At 44.8% G+C, this 16634-nt stretch overlaps 1 protein-coding gene across 5 annotated transcripts in view; it reads right to left on the reverse strand.

Annotated features, from left to right (window-relative positions):
* Positions 1 to 16634, reverse strand: part of USP4 (ubiquitin specific peptidase 4) — a 51700-nt gene that overhangs the window by 13065 nt on the left and 22001 nt on the right. For 4 of the 5 annotated variants that reach the window (XM_032868041.1, XM_032868043.1, XM_032868044.1 and 1 more), the window contains 6 exons: positions 10555 to 10695; positions 9612 to 9729; positions 4824 to 4997; positions 3005 to 3163; positions 1687 to 1911; positions 862 to 945 (listed from right to left, as the gene is read on the reverse strand). In XM_032868041.1, coding sequence (XP_032723932.1) covers positions 862 to 945; positions 1687 to 1911; positions 3005 to 3163; positions 4824 to 4997; positions 9612 to 9729; positions 10555 to 10695 — 901 coding nt within the window. The remainder of the gene's footprint in view (positions 1 to 861; positions 946 to 1686; positions 1912 to 3004; positions 3164 to 4823; positions 4998 to 9611; positions 9730 to 10554; positions 10696 to 16634) is intronic. The other variant, XM_032868042.1, reaches the window with a different exon arrangement.

The following is a 16634-nucleotide window of genomic DNA, read 5'->3' on the forward strand; positions in this document are numbered from 1 at the left end:
TGAGTGCTGACCAGAGACTGGTAGTCATCCAGAAACCTCTGGAGTGTCCCCCAGGGCGAAGAGTCTCGAAACCATCCTCAGCACATAGCTGAACACACCAAACCCCAAATATACAGCCGCCTAAAACCAGCAGGGTTCCAGGAGAGCGGGGCTGAGCGAGGACACTGACCCGCGCTGGGACAAGGGAGGGACTCCGAGCAAACAGGAGGATGGAAGAAGGGATCTTCACTTTGCCCACCTCCACACAGTGCCAGCCTCAGCAGAAAGCCCAGTGAGGGCAGTTGCTTTTAAATCAAGATTTCTGGGGTGCCTGGATGGCTCAGTCATTAAGTATCTGCCTTCAGCTCAGGTCATGATCCAGGGTCCTGGGATTGAGCCTGCTCAGCGGGAAGCCTGCTTCTCCCTCTCCCACTCCCCCTGCTTGTGTTCCCTCTCTCGCTGTCTCTCTGTCAAATGAATAAATAAAATCTTAAAAATAAATAAATAAATAAAGATGTCTATCAAGAACATCATAATGTCACTCCAGACTTACAGGTAGGAAAGAACTTCCAGCTTCTCATACTACAGAAAAGGTCATGTGCGAAGGGGTAGGAAAGTAAGAGCAGAACCCTACTCCTGGCCCTCTGATCATGACTAGTGTGCCATCAATGGAGGAGAAAGTGTTCCCGTGCTGAAGGGACAGTCTCAGACGCAGTGTGCACAGTGAGCAAGGGCCAGGAGGTCTGAGGCATCCACACATAATCATGTTTGTGTTGGCCAATAAGAACTACCCCCTAAACATGGCTACAAGTTTGAAAATACACTCCCAAGGACTATGAAATGGCCCCAGTAGGCTGAGCGCCACTGACCACCCCGCCTTACGTTTTCCGCAGCAACGCCAGACAGCCTGGAGAGAGCCTCGCACAGGTCAGACACGGCCCCCATCAGTGGCACAACCACACGGTACTGCAAAAAGAAAGATGGGAGGGGTGAAAAACGTGCTCAGTAAAGGGTAGGAGATGAGCTGGTTGAAGCAGGCATCACAGAGCACAAGATGACCTCTTATGAGTCACACGTGGTCAGGGCCCTGAGGAGTGGTCAGGAGCAAACAGCAAGTCCTCTGCCTTAGCATCCTCCTCCCTATTTGGGCAGCAGCAGAGGAGCCCGGCCATCTCTTTCCCTCCTATATATTGCTTTGTCTCATTCTTCACTTTCGGCAGTCATCCGCTACCTCCTTTAAGGAATGGTGGAAAATTCTACAGACTGCCACATGATGGCATCTGTAAGAGGTGAAGAAATGCAAGCCAGAAGACGAAGCAGTAGAGTCCTCCAGTAAGCCTGCAGCAGGGCGGGACACTAAGACCCGGTGGCCATGCCATCCATCTGGCCTTCTGTTCTAGTAGACTCTCTGGGCTGACTGACCAAGAAGTGCCCTGCTGCTGCCTCCCAGCATTCAGATGCCAGGACCACTCAGCAGATCAGTCATATTACCTTAGCTGAATGAATGGAGCAGGGGCGGGGAGTGACAGAGAAGCCCAGAGGACCTTCACAACCTTCCCTTGAGTGACAGAGGATCACACAAAGGTCTGACGGATGCCAAGGGCACACACTTAGGCCAATGCCACAGGGATTCAGAGGCAGCTGGCAGAAGAAGCCACACCCAGAGTCCCACGGTGAGGGGTGCCATTAGGGTGCAGATCCCCTTACCTGGGTAGGTCTGCAGCGAGGGTCAGCAGGAACCAGAAAGACCTCCATGACTCGATCTTTCTTTAGGGGCAGTGGCAAAGTTAGATAGCAAAATGGGTCAAAGGTCACAGAAACCTTAGCACATTCTGGGCAAACCAAAGTAGATTTGAAGAGGCCGTGGAACGTGTCCACAATCACAGAGTCATTCCTTAACCTGTGATTCTCCCAGGCTTCCTTCGCCACCACCTGGAAGGATAAAGATAAATAAGACATTCTCAACACACCTGAGTTGTTTACCCCTTCCTCCGGAATGATCCACAACAGAATCTGAGCTGGACCGTGAGGCAGTCTCTATAGCAAAGAACTTGATCCAGGCCGGCCAGGGCTGGGACTGCTTTCAGCAGACCATTCTCATTATCACATGCCAGCTCCACGCCCATTCCCACACTTAACAAAGTCTTCATGTAGGACTGTGGGGCATACAGGCATCTATGTGTCCTCTGATGGGAGCCGGACAGCCCTGACAGCACTGGGGGCAAATGGACCTGACGAGGGCAAGACTGCCTCCTCCAAGGTGTTCAGTGATCCAAAGTCCCTGCACTGAGTTGTTTGGTTTTTTTTTTTAAAGATTTTATTTATTTATTTGACAGACAGAGATCACAAGCAGGCAGAGAGGCAGGCAGAGAGAGGAAGAGAAGCGGGCTCCCCACCAAGCAGCGAGCCCTATGCAGGGCTCTCTGAGATCATGACCTGAGCCGAAGGCAGAGGCTTTAACCCACTGAGCCACCCAGGCGCCCCTGCAGTGAGGTTTTAATTCATACTATAGTTCAGCTAATTCACTCCACTTATAGTCTTTCCTTCAAGCTATAAATACAACTTTAAAGTTTTCATATGATTAAGCCCAATGTGATAGGGTAAAGTTAAATACCAAATACCCTTTCTATAGATCAGAAAGTCGAGGCAAAAAAAATCAGTGCCTTAATAATGTTAATAACAAACTATTTTAATAATCATGTATGTATTTTAATGAGAGCAGCGACACTCCCAAGGCCCATACTAGAGTCACTTTGGTTTTCAGACTGCCCTAGTTTCTGGTTCAGCAATGGAATTACACTCCACAAACGGACACTGACTTCAAGAGCCCCAAGCAGAAGAATTAGGAGTAACTAGAGTTTGCCTCTTTCTGACCCGAAATGCATTTCTCTACCAGAGCCTGTGTCCATGTCATCAACAGCAAAGGGCAACCAGAGCCCTGGCACCAACACTCAAAGACCCTGCAACTCTCAGTAGGAGGCAACTGCTATGAAAAGTTATTGTTCAAAAATCTTCAACATCATACCGCATCTGGCCGCCCATTGGCATCCTTCAGCTCCAGGTAGGGTTTCTTCTTTACTCGGTTCAGATCTTCGTGCAGTCCGTCCAGAAGAAAGGCTAACAGCTCCTGAGAGTCCTGTTGCTGGTAGCCAGAAAACTGAGGGGCGAAACGTCCCACTTGAGTCTATAACAAAAGCAATCACATCAGAAGGCATAAGATTTAAAGAACCAGATGAGAACCTGCCATCAAAAATAACGTTGCAGGGTCAGCTGGGACAGTAAGGAAGAACATCATCTGGCCAAGTGGCCCAATTAACTCCTCAGAGCCTAAAGGAGGCCAGTAGTTCTCACTAGAGAGAGGGCTCAGATCAAAAGCCAGGACAACAGCGGACCTGGCCCCTGGGCCACTCCCCTAAAAGAAGAGTAAGTGAAGGGGGGCACCCCAAGGGGGAAATACCTTGCAAGTACCGACACAAATCCCTCTCTTATGTCCTTCTTTGGTTCAGAATCTCCACGAGAACTTTACAAACGGCATCTGCATCAGCCAGAGGAATCCTCCTGTACCTAACAGCCCCCCTGTCCTTAAATGACTCCCTGCCTTGCACTGTTCTGCATCTACAATCAAGCGCATGGTCCCCAACTAGCACCACCAGCATCACCCGGGAACTTGCCAGGAGAGCACAGTCTTGGGCCCAATGCAGACCTACAGAATCAGAAACTCTGAGGACAGATCCAGTAGTCTGGGTTTAACAAGCCCCCCCAGAGGTTCCGATGAATCCTGACGTTGGAGGATCCATGCTCTCCCACCTGTGTTGCCCAGTACCACAGCCACGGGCCACATATGACTATTGAAATTAAAATTAAATACAATAAAAAAATTCAGTTCCTTGCTCACACGAACCACATTTCAAGTGGCTAGGGGCTGCCTGGCTGCCATACCAGACAGTGCAGAGAGGAAAAATGTCCACCATCAAGGAAGCTCTGCACTCCCCCTAATACCTAAATATGGTCCTCCAATTGTTCATTTCCGTGAGTTTGAGCTTGACATATCATCACCTGATTCTAGTCTCTGACTTCATGGTATGGGGACAGTAATTTGCATGTATCTCCCATGGATTAATGTGACCACAGGGGTAAAAAGAATTAGTTTTTAATTTCAATAAACCATTTAAATTTTCTTACTGAGCCAAGGTGCTACGACCCCCCCTCCCCTTTGAATAAAAAAATCAGCCTATCTTTTCCTACCACGAGCTTCATGAAGGTTCCTTAAACTCTACTGATTCAGGCTAAACAGGGTCTCTCAGATTTCAAAATATGAAGGCAAGGTCCTTCCCCTCAACAGGAAAAAATATTTAAGGCAAGGGAAAGCCCAAGTTGCTCCAAGAGCCCACTGCTGTTCACCCGCTCTTCCTAGCTGAGGGATCCAAGTGAAAACTGACTTGCACACCACACTCCTGGAGTATCAACCCAGTTCCTGACTTAGGCGGCCCATAGTGGGTATAGGGTCCAGGCTCAGAGAACCTGGGAGTACCCTTCAGATAAAACCGGAAATTCAACTGAATTGTTACACTCTGGCTTAGGATGTTTCCTACTTCAAGACTGGCACCACAGAATACAGCATTCTGAGCAACCAGCCTACAAACGCCCTCTGCGGCAGCCCCAGCCCACAGGCGGGGGCTGAGGTCACTTAGAGTAACCGTGTGCTGAATGCCTGGTCAACAGAAAAGAAGGATCTCCTCACGTGGGGCTTTTCATCTCAGACCCCCATCTTAACCCCAAAATGCAACTGGAATAACACTAAATCACTCTCCCCAAAATGGAAAAAAGTATCTACAGCAACCTACTTTGAACATGCGAGGTGCCACGTGAGAGTCCCTTCCAGACCACATCTGTTTAATGAGCTCTGCATAGGCTTCTGCAATCTCCCCTTTCATTCCCAGAGGGTTGTCTCTGTTGATTTCAGCCTCATATTCATCTTTAAGAAAGTAGTCAGTCAGCGGTGCAGTGTTGCTCAAGCACTGAAAGAGAACACGATCAGAGCTCACACCCCTTCTGAAGCACACAGAGATGAAGATAACCAAGTTATTAAGGGCCAATGAGGGTTGACTCCCAACAAAATGAAGTTCTCCGCAGACTCTCCACAAGGCTCACAGCCTCCCAGAAGCCCAGGCTGGTGGCCTGTCTTGCAGCTAACCTCCCAAGGACATGGTGTTGGGGTTCATGCTCACTGTCTAAGAACTGTCTCTGAAATAACTACCAGAGGGCAAAAGCTGAACGCCCCAAGTGCCCGATAGAATACTTTTCTATTCAATGAAGGATGGTTAATTTTTAACATCATAATTTTGAGATTTTCTAAAAAGATTTTATTTATTTACTTTATTTTATTTGACAGAAAGAGATCACAAGTAGGCGGGGGAGGGGGGGTGCGGGAGCAGGTTCCCTGCTGAGCAGAGAGCACGATGTGGGGCTTGATCCCAGGACCCTGGTATCATGACCTGAGCCAAAGGCAGAGGCTTTAACCCACTGAGCCACCCAGGTGCCCCATGAGATGATATTTATTTTTTTTAACTGGAATTGATCACAACATTCCACTGTCTCATGGGAAGATAAAATATAAATAAGCTGAAGGCAAAATATCTTACTAGAGTTGAAACATTATGTGGAAAAAGATCAGGAAAGACAGCAGAAAAAATAATATCAGTATGTGTGTACATACTAATTTTAACTCTTCAAATTCAAAAACTTAGTTTTACCAAGTGTTTTTCCTACATCTACTGAGATGGTCATATGGTTTTCTCCTTTATTCTGTGACCTGGCTAAGTGACACACATCAATTTTTCAGGTGTCAAACTAACAGTTCTCCTGGTACAAATCGTACTTGTTCTACACTTCCATCTAAACATCATTGACTTTGATTTGCTAAAATTTCATTTACATTACTTATGACTACAATAATGAGTGAGATATGACCATCAAAATTTTTCCTTTTTTAAAAATTCCTGTTGCAGGTGCTGGCTGGCTTAGTTGGTGGAGCATATGATTCTCTGATCTCAGGGTTGTGAGTTTAAGGTCCACACTGAGTGTAAAGAGTACTTAAAAATAAAATTTTAGGGGTGCCTGGGTGGCTCAGTGGGTTAAGCCTCTGCCTTCGGCTCAGGTCATGATCCCAGGGTCCTGGGATCGAGCCCCGCATCAGGCTCCAGAGAGCCTGCTTCCCCTTCTCTCTCTACCTGCCTCTCTTCCTACTTGTGATCTTTCTCTCTGTCAAATAAATAAATAAAATCTTTAAAAAAATAAAATAAAATAAAATTTTAGAGGGCGCCTGGGTGTGTCTGTTTGTCAAGTGACTGCCTTTGGCTCAGGTCATCATCTCACAGTACTGGCATCAAGTCACACATCAGGCTCCCCCTGCTACGTGGAAAGCCTGCTTCTCCCTCTGCCTGCCACTTCACCCTGCTTGTGCTCTCTCTGTCAAATAAATAAAATCTTTAAAAATAAATAAATAAATAAATAAATAAATAAAATTTCAGGAAAAAAAGATTTCTTGTCAATTTTTGGTATCAGAGTATGCTGCCTTGTAAAATGATTTAGGGAGTTGTCCCTCTTTTCCCATTTCCTGAAAGAGTTTATAGGATTGGTTATCACTTCTTGCTTTAAATCCTTGAATATGGGGCGCCTGGGTGGCTCAGTGGGTTAAAGCCTCTGCCTTCGGCTCAGGTCATGATCTCAGGGTCCTAGGATTGAGCCCCGCATCGAGCGCTCTGCTCAGTGGGGAGCCTGCTTTCCCCCTCCCCCATGTCTGCCTCTCTGCCTACTTGTGATCTGTCAAATAAATAAATAAAATCTTAAAAAAAAAATCCTTGAATATATTCACCAATAAAGCCATCTAGAACAAGAATTTTCTTTGTTGTAAAGCTTTTAATCACTGAGTCAATTTCTTTAACAAATACGGGACTATTCATATTTTCTATTTCTTCCTGTGTAAGTTTGATAAATTATGTCTTTCTAAGCAACCTGTCCAAACTTGTCATCTAAATTGTCTTACTGGCATAAAGATGTTTCACTATGTTCACATCTTTTAAAATTTTTTAAAAACTTAATTTAATTGTATTCAGATTTTACTTACTGAACATAAACTGCAGTACTGGTTTAGTTTACTATCCGCTAATCTTTTTAATGGCTACAGGGTCTGTAGTGATATTCTTCTTTCATTCCTAGCTTTAGTCATTTATATTTTCTCTCTTTTCCTCTTCATCAGTTACCCTGAGCATTTATGGCAATTTTATTAATTTTTTGTTTTTTTATTTCCAAAGAATCACATTTGGCTACAGTGTTAATCGCCCCTGTATTTCATTAATTTATGCTCTTCTCTCTATTATTCCCCTCCCACTTCATTTGGGTTTCATTTGTTCTTTCCCTAGCATTAAGAGATAGAAACTTAAATGATGGTGGGGCGCCTGGGTGGCTCAGTGGGTTAAGCCTCTACCTTCAGCTCGGGTCATGATCTTAGGGTCCTGGGATCGAGCCCCACATCAAGCTCTCTGCTCAGTGGGGAGCCTGCTTCCCCCTCTCTCTCTGACTGCCTCTATGCCTATTTGTGATCTCTCTCTGTCAAATAAATAAAATCTTAAAAAAAAACTTAAATGATGGAATTTAATCTTCTTTTTCCTGAAATTTACATGTAGAGCTATAGACGTCCTCATTATCATTATCTTCATTTAACAGTTGAGGGTAATTGAGGATACAAAGAGTTGAGAAAAACCTACCCATGAAAAGCCAAATTTCGGGGCCCCTGGGTGGCTCAGAGGGTTAAAGCCTCTGCCTTCGGCTCAGGTCATGATCCCAGGGTCCTGGGATCGAGCCCCACATCAGGCTCTCTCCTTGGCAGGGAGCCTGCTTCCTCCTCTCTCTCTCTGCCTGCCTCTCTGCCTACTTGTGATCTCTGTCGAAAAAATAAATAAAATATTAAAAAAAAAGCCAAATTTCAAGTTTCTTTTCTTCAGTACTCTGCTCTTCCCATCTCACCACAGTGGGAAAAAATAATTTCCAAACCTAAGAGTCACCTATTTTTTTACATATCTTTTTATTTTTTCCTTTCTACTCCATGAAACTTCAAAGTTAGATTGTTAGTCCTGTGAGTACAAAAAACCATGTCTCATTTGCTGACCACTGAGTCTCTATGTATAGTAAAGCATCGCCTTACCCAAAGAGAAAGGCTGGCTCTTGCCCTTGGCTTCTGTACTTGTACAATTTTTTATCTTTTTTTTTTTTTTTAAGTAGGCTCCACCCAACATGGGGCTTGAACTCACCACCCTGAGATCAAGAGTCACATGCCCTACCAACTGAGCCAGCCAGGTGCCCCTTGTCCTTGGCCTCTGGAAAGTACTCTGGTGACCCCTGGAATGTTATCCCTGACAGGAATATCTTTGTTTGTCTGGAGGTCATCAGTCATACTGGAGAATCTAATACGGTGATTCCAGTGTTGTGGAGAATCTCATGTTGAGGTGGTGGTAGCCACACATTGTCATCTTAGGGTGAGAACCAGCCACTCCAGAAAAACCACCACCGTGGCCTGTAGGGAGCAGGGGATGAGGGTGGGGGGCTTGGGTCACATTGTATTAGTCTACCTGGAGACTGAGTTTAACACCTGGGCAAGTAATTAATCATGCCACGTGATAAACCACCAATAAAAATTCTGGAAACCAAAGCTCAGGTGAGTTTACATATTTGGCAATACCCCATGCTTACTGTTACACATCAATGCCAGGAAAGTAATGCATCCTGACTCCACAGGGAGAGAAAAACAGAAGCTCCACACTGGGGACCCTCCTTGACTCTCCTGATTTGCTCCAACCATTGGCTAATTTTAATTTGTATCCTTTCACTATAATAAACCACAACTGTGAATATAATAGCTTTATTTATTTAAATAAAGTTAATTTCAAAAAAAAATTAACATCTTTATTTAAAATATATGTAAAATATTAAATGTTATTTTATTAAAATTAAAAATATAAATATAAAAAATTGATTTAAATAATGTAATACTTAATATAATAGCAAATTATTGAAACCGAAGGCAGTCTTGGGGACTCCCAAACTTGCAGCTGGGATCAGAAGTGAAGGCAGTCTTGGGAACTCTGCCCTCCTAACTCTGTAGCTGGACTCTTAACTCCAGCCCATGTCCACCACAGTATGGTCACACAGTATGTCCCCAATAAATATTTGATCAACAAACAAATGAAGTATCAAAGGAAGGACTTTAGGATTTTGCACAATCAGGGGCATGAGATTAGACAGCTATCATTGGCGCAGTAAATTCTCATCCCATCAGAAACCAATTGGACAAGTACGTCGATATTTTCTGGGGAGATCATCCCTAGTGGCCAACAAAATTCAAAATATTTTTACTGTAAAAACAACCCCAGGACTGATTCAGGGCCATTAACAGTGATAAGGCCATTCTGTACTAACCAGTGGGAGGTACCCTGACAGGGATTCCTGAAGTACTAACAAAGGGTAGGCAGGGATCCCTGGTAAAGGGTCCCCCCAACATTTTAGCATGCCTTTCCTAACCACACCCCAGTCCTGTGAAGAAGCAGTGTTACTGAGATGACGGTTCTCCCCTCTACCTGCAAAGCGGAGTTCATGAAGCAAGTGTTCCCCAGGTTTCCGAGTCCGCAGAGCCCAGGCTGAATGTGAGACGATGGCGACTCCTGACAATTATACGAAGCAGAGAAGCCAGATCCACTGGAAAACACAACCCACACCAGCAATAAAAGCGAGTGCTGTCTACATGCCCTCAGGAAACCTTGTGAGGCTCCTCCAGGGCCTCTGCAATCCCTATGTGGTCATAATTCCATGATATGAGTTCTTCCTACACCCCTCGCCAGCCCTCCAGCCACTCCCCTTCTCCCACCCCTGCCCCTGATTTGACACGACAGCAGGTGGTAAGCACATCCTTAAGGGGAGAAATGCTATCTGAGTTCTCTACTCTCAGGCTTTTGGCAAATGCTAACTGTGTTTCCCTCTAGAAGGCTAACTGCCACGTGACTTCATGGAAGAACATGTGGTTACCAAGATTAAGAGCTCACACCTGCTACCACTCACCAGGCCACACTTTGTCCTAACTGTGCCTAAGTATTCACACACACTCTCACCTCACCCTCCTCCTCCATTCAGTCTGTGCTACGTGCAGTGAGATGCTCGTACAAAGGAGGGGGAAACAGGCAGGGATCCCCCACAGCTGAGAACCATTCCCTCAGAGCTATTACTGTGCTGTGATACAGCCAGCCCATCCTTTCACACGAAAAGTGGTGATTCCCCCCCCCCCAGGATCACCAGTGACTTAGGCTGTGCGCCTAACAGCAGCTCATCTAAGGACAAGCAATGTAAGTGAGAAGTAGGAGACATACTCTACGGTGGGTATGAAATGGAGAGAGAAAACACATGCAGCATGCTCCCAAGGGGAAGCCTAATCCCACTAGGCTTAGTGTTGCAGCAGAGGAGCTCTCCAGACACAGGCTGGGAAAGGACTCAGAGGGAGGGAAGCAAAGTGAAAGGGCCTGCTCTTACCCCCTGCTGACACCGGAGCTGTGCATCCCAGAGGTGTTAGTGCTATCACCATTTGCAATGGGAGAGGCAGACACTGAGGAATAGGGACTTGCTGATGATGTTGGAGAGGTAGGAAAATTTCTGCTAGGCGCAGTACTTGATCTGGGAGAGAGAAGCAGAGACAACGCTACTGACTTTTTGCAAAAAGCAAGCCCTACAGAATGCCTTAGGTCTCTTTTCAAGAAATAAATGTTCTCCATATTCAGTTATTTAAAATAAACTGCTAAAGGCCTACTGTCATACTACTTCAAGATTAATTTTACTTAAGTGAGTCAAAAAATTAATTGGTCTTCCTGGTCTCATTCATTCATGTGGTCGCCCACCCAATCTCTCAGTAGGATAAACCACAAAGTTGGTCTTTAGGGCATCCTGATTTGATTTATAAATCATAAGCTTCCCTAATAAGAGTTACCAGTGAAAGAGAAAAATGGCAATAAGAGAGGAAAATCCCCAAAATACTTGACCCAAAATGAGCAGCTGGCTTTGAGTATACTACAACAGGAAAATGGTAGTTTGGGTTCACTACACTATTCAAGAATTGTTTTTGCTTCCTCAAATTTATCAAATGTGAGTAACCTCTGTTTCAAACTTATGTTTCAATATTTTTCACAATATATCTTATTTTAGATTTATACCAACTTTCTGATTAATAATGCAAGTGCTATCCCAAACATTAAGTTGGTATGACTTTTTATCAATTTTCTACTAAAATCTGTATAAGAACATGTAGAAGAAAGTGGATCATTCTGCTCTGTTTCAAATATGTACAACTGTGATTTTCCTTGATTTGGGGTTATTTTTAGACTACAGAATATGATTATGAAATGCCCCAGCAGAGAGCCCAACCTAAGGGATCTGATCTCAACCAGGGTTCTCTACAAGAAAGTGAAACAAGGCAGCAGAGATAAGGAGTGACCCTGCACCCACACCTGCAATGGACAGACATCAGGAAACTATCCAGGGGTTTAAGTTAGGCACCAGGAACTGAGTTCTGCTCCACAGTCTGACGTCACAGTGAGGGAGAGGGAAAGAGGGTTCCCCAGCGCCTCTCCTTCCCAAAGGGAAATGCACCTTTCTCAAATCCTAAAGAGTATTTGCTTCACAGAGCCTCATCCTCATGCTGCAAAAAAGTCCAAGAATCCAGATAACCTCAACAAGTGAGACTCGGAGCCAAGGGCGCACTCTTCCACCACACAGGTGACTTCAGCACACATTGGAAACCTGTCCATGGTGATAAAGGCAGGAAGGCTACCCGAGGCTGGTCTGATATGGCCTACCATTCTCAGGTCTGTTGACAGGTACTATAACATAGTGAAATACGAATTCTAATATGCAGAACCTCAACGCATATAATTTAACACTCCCCTTTTTACTAACTGTTCATTAGTAACATTCCACTTCTTTGAACACAAAAGGGGAATATCCATAGAAGCCATAACCAAATCTGTCAATTCCTTAAACAGACATTTCTGGTTGAAATGAAAGGAAACAAAGAAAAATTTTATTTGACATTTGTTTAAAATGGTTCTAGAAAATACTGCCAGTAGTTTTCAGAGTAAATTCAGTCAAAAAGAAATCCAATGATGACTACATAAGGATGTCTTTTTATATGCTTGAAAATTTACATAAGAAAATCTTTCGGGGCACCTGGGTGGCTCAGTGGGTTAAGCCTCTGCCTTTGGCTCAGGTCATGATCTCAGGGTCCTGGGATCGAGCCCCACATGGGGCTCTCTGCTCAGCGGGGAGCCTGCTTCCCCTTCTCTCTTCGCCTCTCTACTTGTGATCTCTGTCAAATAAATAAACAAAATCTTAAAAAAAAAAAAAAACTTTTTTTTTTTTTTTAAGATTTTATATATTTATTTGAGAGTGAGAGAATGAGCGAGAGAAAGCACAAGACGGGGGAAGATCAGAGGGAGAAGCATATGCCCTGCCAAGCAGGGAGCCCAATGCGGGACTCGATCCTGGGACTCCAGAATCATGACCTGAGCCGAAGGCAGTCACTTAACCAACTGAGCCACCCAGGCACCCAAACTTTTTCTTTTTTAAAGACATTTATTTATTTCAGAGAGAGAGAAAGCCAGTTAGCAGCTGGGGGGAGGTACAGAGGGGGAGAGAGAGGGACAAGTGGACTCAGCACTAAATGCAGAGCAGGAGTGGGGGTGGAATCTTGATCTCAGGACCCTGAGATCATGCTGGAACTGAGTCAGACACTTAACCGACTGAGCCACCCATACGCCACAAGACCAAATTTTTCTTAAATTCCACCCTTGACAGACAAAAGACCTCTGTACAGAAAAGTGACTACCTGGAAAACGCCTGGGCACTTGGCACTTGTCATCAGGCAGCTTTAGAACACATTCTAGGGCACTGCAGGTGGGAAACATCTTAAGCTCCAGGGTACAGATTAGTTGAGGCAAGACCTCACTGGGTCTCATGCCACAAACACTCTGAAAACAGAGGCTACATCTCCAAAGGATGCTTCTGCTCCTTTAAAAGACACCTTGGGGCGCCTGGGTGGCTCAGTGGTTAAAGACTCTGCCTTCGGCTCAGGTCATGATCCCAGGGTCCTGGGATCGAGCCTCACATCGGGCTCTCTGCTCGGCAGGGAGCCTGCCTCCTCCTCCTCTCTCTCTGCCTGCCTCTCTGCCTACTTGTGATCTGTCTGTCAAATAAATAAAAAAAAAAATCTTTAAAATAAATAAATAAATAAATAAATAAATAAATAAATAAAAGACACTCTGGTCAAGCCTCTGGTCTCTCAGTAGCTTTCCACCCAGGTATTTCCTGCTTCTGGGCATGTCTAGTCCTTACCAGTCACAACTAGAACATACCCTGAACCCAAGATCCAGGTCCTGTAACACACTCATGCCGCCCTCCTGGTTCCACTGACCTCTGCATGCTTCTCAGATGTTCTCCAGGCTGAAAGCTGCTCTGCAGACGAGCCCACCCTTTAGGGATGACCTCAAGTAAGCAGAGTCTAGCACCTGGCATTATCATTAAGATAACAATGAACTGGCTGGCTAGTGGTAACAATGAACTTGCTGGCTCTACTGATAGAGCATTCAATTTTGATCTCAGGGTTGTGAGTTTGAGCCCCAAATTCGCTGTAGAGATTACTTAAGAATAAAATCTTAAAAAAAAAAGAAAGAAAAAGAAAAAGGTAACAATGAACTCTTACTGGAATCCTAACTGCCTTCACAACACCCTAAGCTGTGTTCCCCCCACACCAATGCTGTCAACCCTCGTCTGCATGTACCCACATCTCCGCTTCAAGAATACTATCCTCTTCTACTTCTGGGCAGGCAGCCTCAAAAGGGGGCCATGGTGCAGTTAACCAGGAATTAGAGACCTCAGGCAAGTAAAGTCAGAGGGAGAGAGTCAGAAAGAGAGAGGGAAGTTAAGGCCTGCTCTACAAAAAACTTTGGAAGCACAAACACAAAGGTTTGCACAATCCACTAGGAAGAGAAGATCGTCTTAAAATGTTCAGAATTTACAAGGTGGCCCTCACTAATAAAAGAGCTGAACACAATTTATGCTGTTCTCCTGCCACAACACACGTTAAACTGACTCTATAGGTGGGTTAAAAAAAGGGGGGGGGTAGGCCAATCAATGACTTCCCCTGAATAACAAATTCGCTTATCACATTTTACCACTCCCTCTGGGTTAACCTGTGTCTGCTGACAGATGCATTACTAAATATAAAGCTGTTTTTGTTTTTTAAAGAAAATCTAATAAAAAAAGGGTACCTGGGTAGCTCAGTTGGTTAAGTGTCTGCCTTCGACTCAGGTCATCATCCCAGGGTCATGAGACCAAGGTGCACCAGGGAGCCCACTTGTCCCTCTCTATGCCCCTCCTCTATGTGCTCTCTCTCTCTAAAATCTTGGGTTGCCTCAGTGGCTTAGTCAGTTAAGCATCTGCCTTTGGCTCAGGTCAAGATCCCAGGATCCTGGGGCTGAGTCCCGCATCAGGCTCCCTGCTCAGCGGAGAGCATGCTTCTCCCTCTCCCTCTCCTCCTCAAACCCCACTTATGTTCTCTCTCTCAAATAAATAAAATCTTAAAAAAAAAAATTCTAATCTGAGAGTTTTGATGAATGATTTTAACCCATTTATAGTTATTTTAATCATTTTTCAAGCTGTCCTTAATTCAGCCTCCTTATCTCATATTTTCTAATTACCAATTCTCAGTTGTTCTTTTTTACTTCCTGCCCTCAATTTCCCTTCTTGGGTGTGGCAGTTTCCTAGCTGTCTTCAGTACTGTGATTTATAAGAAATATGTATTTTTAAAAAAATAATAAGAAATATGTATTTTGGGGGCACCTGGGTGGCTCAGTGGGTTAAAGCCTCTGCCTTCGGCTCAGGTCATGATCCCAGGGTCCTGGGATGGAGCCCCGCATCGGGCTCTCTGCTCAGCGGGGAGCCTGTTTCCTCCTCTCTCTCTGCCTGCTTCTCTGCCTACTTGTGATCTCCATCTCTCAAATAAATAAATAAAATCTTTAAAAAAAAAAAAAAAAGAAATATGTATTTTGGTCTTGCCCAAAATTCCTGGCACACAGTCCCTCAGTAATTTCCTCAGTAATGAGTGATGGGAGCATCTTCTGTTATCCTTGCATTTCTGCCCTTGGTTCGTGAAATAGCTTAAGTGTTAAAAGCAAAAGGAATGTCTTATTTCCAACACACCCCTTTCAACCACCTCAGTTTACATTAATGACTTTTAAAAAGTCACAAAGGATGGGGCTTGTCAGAAGATCTAACCATGTGATTAGAGGGTTGGAACTTACAGCGGCCCAACACCAAACCCCTGGAGAGGGGAGAAGGGCTGGAAATCTGAGTTCAGTTACTAATGGCTAAATGATTTCATCAATCATGCCTACTTATTGAGGCCTGCACAAAAATCCCTGCAGTATGGGAACTTTGGAGAACTTCCAGGTTGGTGAAAACATGGAGGTGCCAAAATGCTGGAATGACTGAGGGCAGCTCCTCACCCCTTTCCTATACCCACCTGGTACCTCTTCCATCTCACTGTTGCCAAGTTATAACCTTTCTTGACAAACTGGTCTTCCTGAGTTCTGTGAATTGTTCTAGCAAATTATCAAGTCCAAGGAGGGGATCACAGGAACCTCTGATTAATAGCCGGTGATCCCTGAGTTCCTCCTGAGTTCTGTGAATTGTTCTAGCAAATTATCAAGTCCAAGGAGGGATCACAGGAACCTCTAATTAAGAGCCGGTGATCCCAAGCACAGGAAACAACCTGGACTTGGAACTGGGCCAGTTCTGATGGACTGAGACCTTAATCTGTGGGATCTGATGGTACTTCCAGGTAGACTGTGCTAGAATTGAGTGAAATTGTACAACAGGTGTCAGAGAACTGGATGGTGTGAGAAAAACAAACACATGTAGTGGCGAGTACCTGTAGAGTAGAGAAGCAAAAGAGGGTTTGTCCCCCCCCCCGTTTTGTCTCCCAGTAAGTTATTCTAACCTTTTTCCTTAGAGACCCCAATTTTTTAAAATCTTTTAAAAGATGTTATTTATTTATTTGAGAGAAAGAGTGAGCTAGAGGGAGAGAAAGATCACGAGTAGGGGCAGAGGAAAGGGAAGAAGACTTTCCTGCTGAGCAGGGAGCATGACGCAGGGCTCAATCCCAGGACCCTGGGATCATGACCTGAGCTGAAGGAAAACACTTAACTGACTGAGCCACCCAGCCACCCCAAGAAACCCAATTTTTAGCTAGATACCTTGCAACCCTGCTAAAAGGCATTTTCTGGCTCCCCTGAAGCTAGGTATGGTCATATCATTGGCCAAAGAGAAGCAAAGAGATGTCTTATGTATGATTTCTGGGAAATTTCCTTAAAATGAAGGGCTATGTCCCTCCTTTTCCTTGCTTCCTCCTCCTTGTCACTTGAATTCAGGTGTAACCAAACAGCTCAGGATCCTAAACCCAGAGGGAAGAACCTCTGAAGCAGAAGCTGAACATAGCAGAATAACATGACAGAGCGGCTGGGTTTCTAATGATACCAGCACTGGACCACCCGCCTCAGAAATTT

This window comes from Lontra canadensis, unplaced genomic scaffold (assembly GCF_010015895.1).
Source record: "Lontra canadensis isolate GAN:19392208 unplaced genomic scaffold, GSC_riverotter_1.0 scaffold35, whole genome shotgun sequence".
In the NCBI taxonomy this organism is placed as follows: Eukaryota; Metazoa; Chordata; class Mammalia; order Carnivora; family Mustelidae; genus Lontra; species Lontra canadensis.